Raw genomic sequence first — 15,963 nt, 5'->3', positions numbered from 1 at the left:
ACCATGTCTTCTCCTGCTGAGATGAAAAAGATGTCAGCAATAACTCCCCGCAAGACGATGCGAGGCCATACCAGGCAAGTAGAAGGTGTTGCGCACCTGCCCGGCGGGCAGCGCATTATCACATGTTCGTGCGACGGCTCACTTCGACTATGGGACCTAGAGAGCGATGCACAGATAGGTGACGAGTGGCGAGATGGAGGGGATGAGAAACAAGTAAGGATGATGGCATTGTCTCCGAATGGCAAGATTGTTGCCAGCGGAAGCCAGGACGGGACAGTCAGGTTGTGGGACATTGAGACGGGGAAGGTTGTCATCAAATGGGAAGGGCACACTCAATTGGTAATCTCGATGTGCTGGAGTCCAGATAGTGGGCAAGTTGTGAGTGGATCATTTGACGGGACGGCAAGAGTGTGGGATGTGAAGAGCGGCAAACCTGTTGAAGGTTTGAATCCAATCAAGACGGGATACGAGCTGCTGTACGCGGTGAGTTGCTCAACTGAGGGAACAATGATTGCAACAGGAGGATACATGGCATATGGAGGTCGAATCGACATCAGGGATGCAAAGACGGGCAAGTTGCTGTTCACCATCGAAGTCAGTCTGGTCGCAGTTAGGAGCTTAACCTGGACATCGGATGAAAAGAAGCTTATCGCCGGGGTGCTCATTGGCTCGATTAGGATATTCGACACTGCCACATGGCAGCAGATCGCCGTTCTTCACGTTCATGATGAACCTGTCTCATCCATCACTTTATTTCCGAACGACCGCCTCCTTGCGAGTACCTCATATGATAAAACAGCGCGGCTCTGGAATCTTGACACTAACCTCCAAGTCGGTTCACCTCTCCAACACGAAAGGGATGTCACGTCTGCAGCCTTTTCCGCCGATGGAAAGCTGCTATCCACGGGTTGTATTGATAACAACGCATATGTGTGGGACATTCAAGCCATCCTCAAAACATCTGGCTTAGAAGACCTCCTCTCCGTACCTGATGTGAGTATCAACTTGACTATCTCATCCCCAATGGCTGAGTCAGGTACAAAATTCTAAACTCAAAAAGAAGGTATGTATTATTTCGTGACTTTTCAAGAATGAAACACACTAATGTCCCACTTGCACAAGCCGTTAGCAGGTGTACGTTGTACCTTTTCCTGACCCTGATATTGATTGTAACATCGACATTCTAGACTAATGCTACGCGACGTCCACCCATCCGTCCAGTCCCCCGTCAATTGCCGGCAGACTTTTTCAATAACGTGCAAGGCCGCGATCCTGTGCGTTACCGCCGTCTCAATTTGCCCTGCTTTCTGACTTCTATGTTGTTAGGCATCTGATCCCTCCCTACATCGCCGCCGCCGTACTGTTGCACTATCCTGGGGATCACGTCCACATCCGCTCCTCACTCGCCTTCCTCAACTCTTCCGCCGTTCCCAGTCCAACGCTGGCGAACCAATCGAATCTCAGCAACGCCCAGGGCCCAGTACCTCCTCTCGTCGCAGTCCTCCTGTTGTCGAAGTTCCTGCACTAGACGATAAGAAGGTACGTCTTTTTTGGATGTGCTCTCAATGGTTGGTGTCTCAACCTTTCTTTACAGGCACTGTATACTGCTCGGCGGCATGAACGAGCTAGCGACAAGGCGAAGCGCATCAAGAATCCGAAATGGTGGGCCCGTGTTGTGTTATTCATCTGCTGTGCATCTCCGTCCACCAACGAGGGTCATTGATGGTGTTAGAACGTGCGCAATCACATTCATCTTGATATCCTCCTTTTAAAATCTCTATTTTCCGCTATCATAAATAACAACTATTGACGCCTCGCAAAGTTCTAATTTATCTGTGAGGTGATGGGTCGATTTGCACATTAGTTGATGAGGACTGTCTAGCTGGAGGAGCTCAGCGTGACGTGAACTTACAAATACATCAAGTACATTTCATACATGTGCTCGGCATATGTCCCAGATTCTCGAGCGCTACACTCAGATATACTTCTCTGATCAAAGAATACAACGTGATCCACTCACCGATTCGCTCGACCTTGGTCCCACACCCGAATGCCCTACAAAGAACTAACCCTCCTGCAGATTTAAACTCTTTTCAACGTTAGCTTCGCTCGTTTCCAGCCCAGTCAGGATTAGGCCAAGTATTCTTTTTGGGATGCACACAACTTCGCCTTGATCTTCGGGGCGTTGATGGGCATTTTACATACAGCATCATCACTACCATTCCGTTCCAGTCCGGTCGTCACGAAACCATCGACGAGAAAGATTCTGCATGAACGCAGTATGTGCCTGTGGCATTGTTCACTCCCGTGTTCTGATCTTTATATTCATGCGTCAAATGATGACTTCCTGCTCACATGTTCTGCTTCACACGCATTGTATTGCTCTAGCTCATGCCGCTTTTCACGGTCGTCTATATACACTCGACCTAGCAAGGCCACTCATCTGACCACTTGACCATTCGCACTCAGCCTCATAATCCGGTTTGTTTGGTTTCCTGTATCGTATTCGGCTGATTCATCTTAAACAGGACGCAATTTTTGACGTGTCTAAAGCTGACAATTCACTGTCACGACGGTCGGTCTAGCGACTTTAAGTAAGACCGAGAATCTCAGTGAGCAAGATTGCGCTCGGGCGTTCCTTACTGGTACAAAATTCATAGAGGGCTTTCAATGCCAACCAAGGGAGCGCTACTACTGCGAATACGCTATGTGAACTCTTCTTCAGGAACGGTAGCCACAAACTAGTATGTGATTTTTCGATCACCTTCAAGAACACACTTCACACCACGTCATTAGACTTTGAAGCTTGCGGAGTGCACTATTCGGTTCGCTGATACCCTTACGTTGCTAACAGAGGGAAACCTCAAAGCTGCTCAGGTGCTACATGCGGAGAGCTCTCTCAAAGAAGCTACCAAGTATTACACAACGGCCATAGATGGCTAACCAAAATATGTTTTAGGCGCCATCGGCATACCACAAATGCAGGTCCAGAACGGTAAGCTGACTTGAACAGAGAAGCAGACATGGTACCTCATCTCAGTTTCAGATGAGATAGCTGCAGCGATCCACACCCTTTATCTTCTTCTGCAGCCTCCAAATACTCAGCATTCCATTGAAGCAATGGTCATGCTCGCTTCCCTCCGCACATACCCTCGTCCAGGAGTTTCATATTTCGCTCAAGAAAATATTTAAGTCCGTGAATTATTCGACCGCGCTATCAAAGCTCTTGAGCAAGACGACTCTCATGCATCCAATGGTCACGTCCCACATCACACAGCCAGTCGTGTCAATAATGACTTGGATATGCATGTTGACATTGCACAGCTTTAACAGGAAGAGAGTCTCGACAGGACAACGCGGGCCCTTAAGAGGTACGGGCCTTGAAGACTTATTCACCGAAGCAGCTAGCCTGGGCCGGACGTTGGAGAGGGGATGTCAACATCGATTTCATGTCACGCGGGCGCACGAGGAGGGTGGCGACGTTACAATGGCGAAGGAAGCATACGAACAAGCTCTTAGCAAGACATCCGGAGTATGTTGATGGTGAGTGCAGGTAAATAGTACTTGTGTCGCTGTCTTATTGTCCTTCAGCTAGGGTTCGACAAGCGCAGATACTAGCTGATCGAGTCAATTAGACGAACGAAGAAGTGCAGGACCTCCTGAAACAAGCCATGGTGTCACAAACCAGCAACATTCCTGAGGAGGAACAATCGGAATATGATTGTCTTGTTTTGCATGAACAAGACGCGTTATACAGATTTCTTGTTCTTGTTTTACGGAGTTTTCATTTAATCTTGTAGCCATGACTTCTTGGCCCATTGATTATTCATATGTTGTTGTTCTATTTTCGCTGTCCAACAGCTAACGGCTTGGAGTAGAGCTCACTTCACTCTTGTAGATACTGCAACAATAAAACCAAGTTTCTTAGACATAGTAACGATTCTCTACGCTGGTCATGTTTCGAGTCCCGACATACGTTCGCAAGGAACGTGGCTCTGACATACATCTGGAGTTGCCAAAACAGGAAAGTCGTCAGAAACACATGTTACGAGCCTTACGATATTGATATTCGAGGTTCCATATGTACGGGGAATGAGGAAGACAATGGAGGTAAGACGACTAAGAGTGAAACGGTGTCGCATTGGTGGCTATTGTACAAGATAGCTTGCCACAAGAAGGTCCAGTGTGACACTAGTGACAATGCCTAGAACATTCACAATGGCTTCAACTTGTTTCATCGTCCACATCCACCAAGAATGAATTGTGGACATGAACCAGCTATATAAGGCGTAGGCATCTCCTCTGCATCGTTATCGTCCCTTCATCTCTTACTTTCACCTCAGTCAATTTAAACCAGCCTGATCCTCAACGAGCACGGACTCCTTCACTGAATCCGTTCTCCGAGATCCATCCTGTGCTGCACTTGATGTTACGCAGGACGTTCGGAACTCCTATCATCGTGTGTTGGGTGAACCCAATCGTCCACATTCGGTTCGTCCCACACACGGTGCTCCTCTCAAAGCCAGGTGGATACTCAGCAATGAAGCTTATTGCCGAGTATCCACCTGGCTGATGAGATATGCATGGCGTACTAATCTTGCGTGTTCTCTCCATGATAGAACATCCATCAAAGTCCGAGAATTCGGTCAACCCTGAAGACACTCGAGTGATGCCCCTGGATCTAACTCAACTTGAAGTGCGGCGTTTCAGCCTCATACAGGTTATATACATCGATTGAAGGTCAACTGAGGCTCGCCGCGTCTCCCGTCCAATTCGCAACATGAGTGACTCAGCGGAACAACTCCCCTATTTCAATGTTGCTACGTTTTTGCAACTTTAAGGTTGCTGTCGACAACGAAAAACGTAGCAAAGTTGAAATCGGCGAGTTCTTCGGCTGAGTAAATCATATTGCCGAATTGAATCGGAGACGTGGCGACCCTCGGTTGACCTTCGATCGATGTATATGGCCTGTGAGGCTGAAACTGCCGCGCTTCACGTTGGGAGGTATGGACTATGAAGTGTCTTCAGGGTGTTACTTCTTCGTAGACAGCCAGTGTCGTAGCGATGTAATAAGATATTGATTAACGATTCGTCTGGCCTATTTGTCTTTCAAATCTACTTTCGAGCACTAAATGAAATATCAAGTACCGTGACAAATAAAACACATTCTCCCGCTCCTTGCAGAGTACCTGACAACTGTTAATTAGCCCGAACGTTTCCCATACTACACACTGCTGGTTGAAATATGCCGGAAAGTAATTGACGTCGTACCGGTCGCTGAATCCCAGCCGCACATGAGCTTAGCGTTGTATTCCCGAACGCCAAGCGTGGTGGTGCAGAGCTGCGCGGTATTGACGTGATTGATGATTGACGCCTTCGCAGTGACACCGGCATGCAGTGTCAACGATCCCTTTATATATGTCACTTGAAAGAATCCAGCAACCCTAAGGGGGTGACAGTCCCCCATCAGGATTAGGAACATAAAGCGGTGATTTTTTTTCTATACATTGGCTGTACAGGTTGCATACTCACCCCACAACCCTACCATGGCTGTACATGCTGGCTTCACAAATTACTACATACTCACCAAATATTGGCAGCTCATAGCTTACGCAATGCGGTCCCATCAAAATGCCACAAATGCACCGCATGCGACGACAGATGGACCAATGAATTATGGTGTACCACCATTAAATATTAGGACTTCGATCAATACGTGACTGCAGAACTTCAGTGCGACTGCTTACCGGTCTGCAGGGAAAACATGGATAACTAGGGGTTCGCGTTGCGAACTTGTGACCTTGCTCCGATATGCAGGCAATTGGCCGGTGCTCTGGATTTCTGTAATTGCTACAGTTTTGAGTTTCCAGATTTTAGATCTAGGTTACTCGTTTTCTACGACGTTCTTTTATCTCACGTGATTGCACGATAAAAATGGAGATAGCTCATGCCGCGTCGCAACCACCAAGACATGCCAAGACATGATATAAGTGCCGTTAGTCGCAGTCCTGGGCGCGGGCACCTTGTACGCACAGCACCACGAGCATACACAGGATGATGCATCTTAGCGGACGATTTAAACAATCAATCGCCCAACCTCATCGACTCCGAACTAAACGTCTACTGCCTCAGCTCGGTGTGCATCCCTCTCGTTGATTGGTAGAACGCATCCGTGTCTCGTTCTTCTAAGGAGAGCTTGCCCTAAGTGATACTCTTGGTGCTTCAGGCAGGAAAAGATAAGACCACTCCGAGTCACTGACCGGTGTCAAGAATCCTCATCGTTATCTCCAGAAATAGTGGAGAACGCAGTAAAGGCATCGTGCGCGAGCTTCCCTGAAAAAGTTTCTTTGTGAGTGATTCACTCTGGGCTTCCATCGACAAGAATTGAAGTCATAGCAGATAGGTTAACTCACCCGCAGTCTTGGTCCCTGCAAGGCGACAACAACTCGCTTAATTCCAAAGAAGATCCAACACCAAGCTCTCCCGTTACACACAATCCACTGTTTTTCTTGTGTTTTTAATCAGCGTTTGTTGTTCGTTGGGGCGATGAGGGTTTATAGAGGATACCATCAAGACGCCTTTGGTCGCAAACATCGCCAAGCACCGACTCGGACCATCCCCACCCCTGCCATCCCGTCTTCCTCCGCCCCCACCATCCCATCTTCCCCTACGGCTAAACTCCCGGTGATGGCACCCTACAGGACCATACAAGGCCATTCCGGCTTCGTGGAAGGCGTCGTGCACCTGCCTGGAGGGCAGCATATCATCACATGTTCGTATGGCGGTTCACCCAAGCTATGGGACATAGAAAGCAGTGCTCAGATAGGCGACGACTGGCGAGACGATGAGGGTAGTGGGGGATTGAAGACCATGGCATTGTCTCCAAAGGGCGACACGATTGCAAGCGGAAGCATTGATGGGACAGTGAGGTTGTGGGATGTTGACTCGGGGAAGGTTGTTACCAAGTGGACAGGACACACTGAAGCTGTCAATTCGGTGTGCTGGAGTCCAGATGGTGAGAGAGTGGTGAGCGGAGCAAGTGACGAGACGATCAAAGTGTGGAATGTCAGAAGTGTCACACCGGTCCTGGGTCTGAATCCAACTAAGACAGGGCAGTCGGCGCACGCTGTGAGTTACTCACCCAAGGCAACAAAATTCGCAACAGCGGGATCCAATATTAAAATCTGGGATGCCAAGATGGGCAAGCTGCTCTCGACAGTTGGACACGCTGATGTCGCTTGCAGCCTGGCCTGGACGTCGGATGACAAGAAGCTTATCGCCGGGTACACGAGCGGTTCGATTAGAATATTCAACACTGCCACATGGACGGAGATCGCCCTTCTTGACGGTCATAGAGGCCCTGTCTATGGCATCGCTTTGTCGCGAAATGACCGGCTCCTTGTGAGTGCATCAGGAGATCAAAAGGCGCGTCTGTGGAATCTCGATACAAAATTCCTAGTTGGTCCACCCCTCCAGCACGAACATATTGTGACTAGTGCAGCTTTTTCCGATGACGGAACGCTGCTATCCACAGGTTGTGCTGATGAAAATACATATGTATGGAATATCCACGCCATCCTCCAAGCAACTGGTCTAGAAACCCTCCTATCCATACCTGATGTGATTGTCAACATATCACCCACTGTCTCACTGACAATTCTGATATAGTTTACTTTCAACCAGGCACCAAAAGTTGAACCCAAACAGAACGTGTATGTGTCTTCTCATGGCTCTTCGCAGAACATAGAAGATAAATCATTTTTGGAGGTACGTGATGTGTCCATCAACCTCGTTAACGAGAATAACGTCGACATTACAGGCTGGTGCTACGGGTTCACTCAACCCGCTCGGAGATGCTGATGAACTCCCACCAGGTTTTTTTGACGACATGGAAGCCAATGCTCATGTGCGCCATTACCACTTCTATCCATAATATTTGGTCCTGACCTATATGTTCTCAGTCCTCCCCAAGACCTGGTACTCGTCGTAATTTTTCTGTGCTCCTTGATCGCTTTTCCTCGCTCCTTCACCGCTCTTCACCCAATGAAGCGATCGAAACTTCGGAGTCACGTTCACGTGCGCTCCGTAGTCGCTTATCTTCACTCCTTCGCTCTCCGCCGAACACTGATCGAATATCTGAACTTCCGCAACCCTCAATGCTTGCGCGATTAAGTCCTCAGGTGCTCCTAGGTCACCTGTCCTTACTCTTGCCCCACTCTCGCCTCCACACCAGCGAAACAACCGAGCCTCAGCAATCCCAATTGCCCTCGGGGTCACGTCCAGGTGCACTTATTGGCCTGTCGTCACTCTTCCGCTCTCCACCCAACGCCGATGAAACACCCGAACCTCACCTATGGACAAGGCAAACTACCTCTTCTCATTGCAGTCCTCAGGTTGTCGAAGTTGTTGCACAACGGGACAAGCAGGTACGTCTTTCTTGGATGTATGTCCGATTTCTGAGGTCTGATAACCTTGAAGGCATTGTATGTTTCTCCGCCGCGGGAAACGGCTAGTGAAAAGGCGAAACGCATCAAGAACCCTACGTGGGGGGTTCGTGTGGTGTTGTTCCTCTGCTGTGTTTCTCCGGGCACCGACGGCACTCATGGCAGCACATAGGTATCGTCTTGGAATTCTAGTCCTCTTTATCTCGTAGATATTCTTTCTTATTAGTCACCTATATTTGCATTCCATACTGACTCGTACATCCCTCGAGAACTAATTATCATGAAACATATTTTCAGGAAAACACTGGAATATATGGTAGGCCGAGCTCAGACAACGAGATATGCTATCCATACTGCATGTCCACTAGGTGACATTCGGGCTGTGCTATGTCAGGGGAAGTCTACAAGGACTCTGCAGAAATACGTGTGCTGGAGCTAAGACGCGAACGTTTGTGACTTGTGAAGGCGAGAAGTTGTACACCATTGCATTCAGATTTCCAACCTTGACGAACTCGCTGTGCTTCATCAGGGCTCAGGTCAAGATGTAGTCAGGGAAAATGTTGGATTTCGCTCTGAAGATGGTGACTATCGAGTAGCGCCTAGACCCAGCTTCGTATTCTTGATGATAGCCGTCAAAGGCGCATCAATCCCAGTGGACGCATCGCCACCGATCCTGTCTCCTTCTGCCCATCCCATAGACGCAAGCATCTTGAACCCGACATTCGTTTCTCCGATCTTTGGAGCAGCCTGCAAACGAGAATGTAAGAGTCGCATTTATGTCAAGTAGACGAATCACATGCCTTGCCAACTTCATCTCCATCTTTGTGTCGAGGCATCGTATCAAATCGGCCTCCATGTTTCTTCATGACACTCTTGACTTTGCGTTCATCGATAGCACGCATGTTTGTGGACTTGATGAGAGTAGTATATCTCCCCCTTCCCTTGCCTTTACTTTGACTCTTGAGGTTAAACGAGTTAGCAAGCTCGTGAACTTCCTTCCTCGACGCCTTGTTCATCGGAGGAAGAACCATGTTGTTCTTTCCGCCGGTGTCACTAATGAAGCGACGAATCTGCCTCTCCAGTGTCACCATATCCACAATGGCATTCTTGATTTCAGCAAGCTCCTCCGGATCCAGCCGTGCAGCTGCCCGCATCGCCTTGCGTCCCTTCTTACCGCCTTTCTTTGGAGAAATGGGATCGACGGCATCGAGAAGGCGGGCCTCCTCGCGAGCTCGTTTGTATTCAGCTTTCTTGGCTCGATCTTTCGCCCACATCTTTTGGAGCTCTGCGGGCAATTCCCTCATCTTGTCTTTCTTGCCCTCTGAAAATCGATTAGATAACTTATCAACATGTATGGCAAGAGCACCAACTCGCTGGCTGATAGCTGAAGGATCCATCCAATTCTTCGTAGTCGTCGACGTGATCGAATTGACCATTCTGTATTGCACGGAATAGTTTATTGCGTAGTTTGCGGTCTTTACTGCCAGCTATATCGCTGTGCATTTCAAGTATGTCCTGTAGGTAGAAGTCAGCCTCCATGGAGTGCAAGGAGGAAAATCGAGACACCTCTATTCGTGCGATGTAATCATCGTCGGAATCACCTCGATTCCATGGTGGGAAAGGAGCATCAGACTCCTCTTCTGAGTCGCTTCCAGCTGCAGCCGTCGCTGGCTTCGTTGAGCGGGATTTCTCACGGACTCGACGGAGTCTAGCCTGGAAGTTAGCTCTTGGACTGAGCTCATCATCGGACGAATCATCTGCTTCGTCAGAATGATCTGAGCGTGAAGGGTCACAAAGCCTTCCACCCTCTGACTCTGCAATAAGTATTTCTTCCTCAACTTCAAACACCGCGTTTTCTTCCTTGTCTTCTTCATCGCTTGTGTCATTATAGTTCCCATGGGAGTCACTTCCGTCGTCTTCTTCCTCGTCCTGGATTTCATCTGTCGTGCGATGCCGCGATCCCTCCGCGCTCATGCTCTGAACGAAGCCTTTCATAGCCTCCAAATCTGGTTCAAGATCTGGGTCTAGATCCATCTCCCCTAGTCCAGTAGACACTTCGTCGACACCATCATTTACCGGAGCGCCACTCTCATCGTCATCGTCATCGCCAAAATCAACATCAGAATCGTCCTTCCGCCGAGACTCCCATCGAGCACTCTTGCGCTCCCGTTCATCAGCATCTCTCAATCTCGCTTCAGAAAGTATTGCGCCGAAGGATCCAAACATTGCCTGACGTTTAGCACGCTTACGAGCTACTCGAGCATCTTGTTTCCTTGCTTGCGTCCTCGCTTTTGAGCGATCGCCCGGAGTGAAGATCGGTCTCTGACGGGACGGTTTCTTCGTGCTGGGAGTAGCGAAATCGAACGAAACGGAGGAGAACTGGGGAGCTTCGCTCTGAACTGGAGGACTCTTATTATCGATTGTGTCCTCGTGCGCCACGGGCCCTGTGTAGGTTTGCATGGGACTGGTAGTACCTGTCAGTACAGACCTCGAGGGTAACCGTACCCGAGGAACATTAGGAATGGGCGAAGCTTGCCCTGATCGTGGGTGGGGCGCAACATATACGATAAGTTCGTCATCTTCTCCAAGAGGAGCGCCATTCCAGACGGTGCGATCAAAGAGCACGACATCGCTGGCGGCGCGATGCGCAAATGGTTTAGTAGCCTCTGTATCCACGAAGAAGGTGGGGATATCGTCTTCAGGAAGACGTGTAGGGGAAACAGCGATTTCGCTTGATATTGGTGCTGTGGGAGATTGCGAGGATGTGATGGTGCCTGGTTTATCGATGACTATTTCGTCATCTTTGGTTATCACTAGGGCAGCTGTTGAATGCTCTAGCGTAGTGACGCTGTGTACAGTAATCGCGGTTGCCTCACTGACCACCGCATCAATAGATATGGGGTTAGGTTTTTGGGGCGATACATCTGCGCGCTGGGATGAGGGAGTTGCGACAGAGTAATTTCTCTTGTTATACATCCCGGTGAACACCTCCTCGCGTGAAGAAGCGACTTGTGCATGTGAAACCCGGGTACTAGTCGAAGCCTGATTCGTAGTATGAAGCTGAGGAAACAGATTTCCCATATCAGCAAAGTCGACCTCCTCCAATTCCTCCTCATGATCAGAAACACCGTCTTCTGAAGATGACGAGGATGGAGGGGGAAGAGTTGCTCCACTGAACACGCGAGCAACGCGATCTGCAGTAGGAACGTGGCTTTCTTCACTCGGACCTAACCATCCAACACCGAACATTCAGGACAAACCACAATGACCAGAAAAACACAATACATACCGGCACTCTCAGCCACAGGCTGCAGAATATCTTCTTCCTCATGAAACAACGTCCTCGTAAGCACCGATGGCACGAATATCACAGGTTTGAGGTATGGTCGTTCAGAGTAGAGGAGTTTTGAGAGAGGTGCGTTTGGTACATTTCTGTTGTGGCCGAAGCCTGGTCGTGCTCTGGGAGCGTCGGATGTTCCTTGTCCTCGTCCTCTACCTCTGGTACCCATCCCACGACGAGGGGTGTTTCCTCCTCGCTGAGGTGTACCTGATCCCGATCCCGATCCAAGTCCTCCTCGACCGCGCGATGGAGTCCTACTTCTCGACAAGTCTGCACAGATGTCAAGATAAGAAGAAACATTTGTATGAGTGTTTCCATACGCACTGTTCGATAATGATGGCTCCTGCCAGACCTGAATTGCGATATCTATCTCGTTTTGACCATGAGGGTAGTTTCCTCGAGGTGTATCATCGTTATAGTCTTGCCCACGTCCTCGTCCACGTCCTCCATGTCCATGCCCACGTCCGCGACCTCGGCCACGACCTGGGCCTCTAGGAAATCCATACCCACGATTGTTGTTGTTTCCTCTAGGCATAGCGATACAAAGAGCAAATCGTACAAGAGATATGGACAAGATCAAGATACAAGATGATATACAATGTCGGTTAGATATATGAATATGTTGGACTTTGAGAGGATGAATGAATCATATCATTGACACGAGATTGCGGTGCCGCTCACAGTTTGGGAACTTTGCGTGTACTTTCAAGCATCAAAACAAACTGGCTGCAGCCAATCAGAAACCTCAAAATTTGACTGGAATACGTCACGTCGAATACCCATTCATATTTGAAAGTTACGTATGGAACACGAATCAGGAGTATTTAAAGTAGCACTGCAAACTTTCACGACTCTGAAGGAAATAAAAGATTCTGGACTATATGACATGTGTACGATACCATGGCCATGCATAGTCGAACAGCGATGATAACTCGCAGAAAAGATAGAAACGAAAGGAGAAGGAAAAAGAAAAAGAAAGGATCAAGAAACCAAAAAATTCATTCATAACATAAATCTTCATACATGTATTCCTACTCAACGTCAGCAATCCACACTTCAACCAACCCACAAACACATACCTCAACCAGATCTCGGAGGAGGCGGCAAATACCTGCGATCATCCCTAGGATCTGGTCTATACGGAAGCCGTCCATACATTCTCGGAGGGGGCGACCTCGGCGGCCTCGTATCCCTGTCGTACGCAGCCCCATAAGACGGACCACCATCCCCAGGTCCCGACCTCTCTCTTGGCGGATAATCCCTCTCAACCCCAGCAGAAGCACTACTAAACGGCGGCGGCCCCCCACGCGGCTCATAGAACCCACCGCTTGTCCCACTCCCTGGTGGCGGCGTTGCAGCAGAACGAGGTGGGTAATCACCCATAGACATCGACGGTCTGCGAGGCGAGTAGTACCCACCACCACTGCTGTACGGCGGGTCCTCGCGTGCACGTTTGAGAGGTGGTCGGATATCGTCGAGAGAACTGTTCGCGCCACCTCTTCTTGGCGGACTCGGGCTGCGCGGACGGACACCACGAACGAAGGGGGGGTCGTTGTCTGGACCTGTGTAGCGGGGACGGTCAAAGTCTCGCGGTGGATACGAACGGTCGTCCACGGGGGGCAGGTATCCATCTCCCAGGCGCGAGCTCAGTGGGCGGGAAGAATCAATAGGGCGGACTGGGGAACTGGAAAACGGTGCTCTCCGTTCCGAATCACGACCTTCCCACCCGGAACTTCTGGGAGGTGGTGCGTCGCGGTCATACCGTTCTCTCTGGGGCTCTCTTTCATAGGGCCTCCATATAGGCGGACGAGACTTGTCATCATCGGCAGCTCCATACCAGTCACGCCGCCTATCGAATGAGTCTCGCTGATCAGTAGTCGCAAACCTTCGGTCAGAATCAGCTTCGAATGGTACATCCGCCCGAGGTGGTGACCGTGGAGGATAGTAACTCCTGCCTCGAACGTCTGAAGGAGGCGGTGGACTGTAGCGGCGAGAATCCATAGAATCAGGACGCCTGTCATCACTGAACCCTCTGTCAAGGTCCGAGCGGTAAGGTGGTCTTACATCTGATCTCTCTCGTGAGAGATCCCTTGCACGGAGATCGCGCGCATCACGAACTGGCGGTGAATCTTTGGGTCCACGAAGGTCATCCCGAGCGACAGATGCCGCCCGAGGTGGTGCCACATAACCACTAGAACGAGGGGGAGGAGTTGCTGGGCGTGCAAAGTTATCGTTGACAGGTGGACGAGGACGGACGTCAGCAGGAGCAGCAGGACGATCATTCAAAGGCAGTACACGTGATGGTTCTACAGGGCTAGTACGGACATCCGGAAGAGGCCGATCAGAAGCGATAGGTGCATTTGACAAGCGCTCCTCCAAACTCGGTTGATGGGTGATACGGTTTTCCACTCTTGGAGCCCCGGGCTGGCTGAGACGTTCTTGGAGGGAAGGGACTGATTGTTGAGATATTCTCTCTTCAAGAGGTCGAGGACGATCAACATCCGCTGCACGTGCCACATCGGCAGGAGGAAGGCGAGTAGGTCTGTCATCAGCCATGCGGTGACTGTCATCGGGTGAAAGCGGAGGTCGAACAGTACGATCTTCAGAACTATGAACTGAGCCAGAGACTCTCGTTGGACGATCGTCAAGGGTGACTCGACTAGGACGATCGCGGTCATCAACCACCATACTACGGGATTCACGGTCATCAACAGGCGGCCGCCTATCATCGAGAGATGGGCGTGGACCGCGATCGTCAGGACGCAGGGGAGGGCGCCTGTCTACATCCAAATCGTCTTTTGAATCATAGCGGCGAGGAGGGATGTTGTCAAATGGATATCGGGGCTCATAATGGCGTTGTTCTGGGGGAGGTCTAGGAGCATGACTGCGCCCATAGGAACGACCACCGTATTGAGGACGGTCTCTATCACGATCACGTCCCCATTCACGCTCTCTTTCACGTTCTCTTTCACGTTCTCTGTCTCTTTCTTTATCAAGGGATGCTTGATCCCTTGGAGGCAGTCGAGGGTCATTACCGTTAGGGCGGCTATCGAGAGGACGGCGTTCTGCATCAAATCGGACCCTTCTGTCGTCCAATGGGGTATCTCGTCTAATATCGTCTTTACCATCGTAGGTGGACTTTGGTGCTGAAGAGTCGACGGGAGGACGAGTGGTATACTCACCAGGACGGTCACCAGGAGGACGAGATGTGTCATTTTTTGAACTGTCGCGATGATCGCCTGAAAGAGCACCATCTCGGAGATTGACGTCGGTATTATCTGGACCCGTTGACATCTTTCTTTCGGGTTTCTGGGGTGGAGCTTCAACCTTTTTTCCAGGTTTGGGTCCTCCAGGTGGGGGAGTAGGGTCTGGATTCTAAGAACACGTGTTAGGTGAGAGAGGGTTAGGGTAAGACCGAAGATAAGCACATTAGCTGTTGATGACGATTTCTTGACTGCGGGTGGATCCGGGGGCCTCCTTGCGGAATCTGAAGAGTAAGGAGGGATTTGGTCGTCAGAAGAGTTATCGTAAGCAGACTGGTTGTAATAATCCGCAGGAAGCTGTTCTGGATGCGGCAGAACCTGAGAAGAGGTTGGGCCCAAGTATAGGCTAGCGAGAGCAGCCGGCTGAGGTATTGCACGATAGAACTCGTGCTGACCTTCCTTGATGATAGATTTTAAATTTTCTAGTACTTCAAGATCGTTTTTGCCTGGAGGTAGGATGACTTGCGGAGAAAAGAACTGTTGCTGTTGCTGTTGTTGTTGTTGCTGGGCCTGCTGTGGCTGACTGTTGGGTCCGTGCGCATGAAAATTATAGGACATGCCGAAATTCTGAAAGTTGTTGTTTGGGTTGTTGGTAGTAGATGTAGAAGCAACAGAGAATGGTGAAGACAGAGCAGGTTCTTCACTTGGTAGTGGGACTAGGAAAGAAGTGTTTGGATCCTCTGTAAACGTGGTGACCGTTCGTTCGCGGTTATTGACGTTGTTTCGGCCTTTGCGCTTTTTATTTTGCCTTGCTGACATTTTTTTGCGATCCGAATTGGTTTAAAATCGTTGGTTTTTAGATGGTTTTACCTTGGTTTTAATCCTACCAAAGATCGATCAGTCCGATTAAAAATTAAGCTGAAAACAATGCTTTACCAACGAGGCTGGAAGATGGGAGTCAAGAAGATAGAGAGAG

The 15,963-nt window shown here is 49.7% G+C and overlaps 3 protein-coding genes across 3 annotated transcripts; 1 reads left to right on the top strand and 2 right to left on the bottom strand.

Moving 5' to 3' along the window:
* The first annotated feature begins 7,521 nt into the window (after positions 1 to 7,521).
* BJ212DRAFT_1372533 (uncharacterized protein) lies at positions 7,522 to 8,616 on the top strand. Its single transcript, XM_041336335.1, has 5 exons — positions 7,522 to 7,620; positions 7,684 to 7,767; positions 7,820 to 7,906; positions 7,962 to 8,426; positions 8,479 to 8,616. Exons 3-4 carry the CDS (start codon positions 7,854 to 7,856, stop codon positions 8,170 to 8,172), a joined length of 264 nt encoding a protein of 87 aa, XP_041190527.1. The 5' UTR covers positions 7,522 to 7,620; positions 7,684 to 7,767; positions 7,820 to 7,853; the 3' UTR covers positions 8,173 to 8,426; positions 8,479 to 8,616.
* On the bottom strand, positions 8,617 to 12,482 carry BJ212DRAFT_1372531 (uncharacterized protein). The gene is made up of 6 exons (XM_041336334.1): positions 12,109 to 12,482; positions 11,734 to 12,054; positions 10,011 to 11,671; positions 9,815 to 9,959; positions 9,245 to 9,765; positions 8,617 to 9,191 (listed from the first exon to the last, which is right to left on the bottom strand). The coding sequence occupies exons 1-6, from the start codon at positions 12,317 to 12,319 to the stop codon at positions 9,030 to 9,032; spliced, it is 3,021 nt and encodes a 1,006-aa protein (XP_041190526.1). The 5' UTR covers positions 12,320 to 12,482; the 3' UTR covers positions 8,617 to 9,029.
* Positions 12,483 to 12,864: 382 nt separating this feature from the next.
* BJ212DRAFT_1448297 (uncharacterized protein) lies at positions 12,865 to 13,785 on the bottom strand (the record flags this gene model as incomplete). The annotated part of the gene is made up of 1 exon (XM_041338524.1): positions 12,865 to 13,785. One exon carries the CDS (start codon positions 13,783 to 13,785, stop codon positions 12,865 to 12,867), a length of 921 nt encoding a protein of 306 aa, XP_041190525.1.
* Positions 13,786 to 15,963: the final 2,178 nt, after the last annotated feature.

The sequence above is a fragment of the Suillus subaureus genome (genome assembly GCF_016647635.1).
Source record: "Suillus subaureus strain MN1 chromosome Unknown BJ212scaffold_27, whole genome shotgun sequence".
Taxonomy (NCBI): domain Eukaryota; kingdom Fungi; phylum Basidiomycota; class Agaricomycetes; order Boletales; family Suillaceae; genus Suillus; species Suillus subaureus.
This window is presented reverse-complemented; position numbering and strand designations above follow the sequence as displayed.

Coding starts and splice junctions, on each gene's coding strand:
- BJ212DRAFT_1372533 (XM_041336335.1), top strand. CDS start 7,854: ATGCTGATGAACTCCCACCAGGTTTTTTTGACGACATGGAAGCCAATG. Junction 7,907..7,961: donor ACATGGAAGCCAATGCTCAT/GTGCGCCATTAC, acceptor ATATGTTCTCAG/TCCTCCCCAAGACCTGGTAC.
- BJ212DRAFT_1372531 (XM_041336334.1), bottom strand. CDS start 12,319: ATGCCTAGAGGAAACAACAACAATCGTGGGTATGGATTTCCTAGAGGC. Junction 12,055..12,108: donor GGAGCCATCATTATCGAACA/GTGCGTATGGAA, acceptor ACATCTGTGCAG/ACTTGTCGAGAAGTAGGACT. Junction 9,766..9,814: donor CTTCAGCTATCAGCCAGCGA/GTTGGTGCTCTT, acceptor ATCGATTTTCAG/AGGGCAAGAAAGACAAGATG.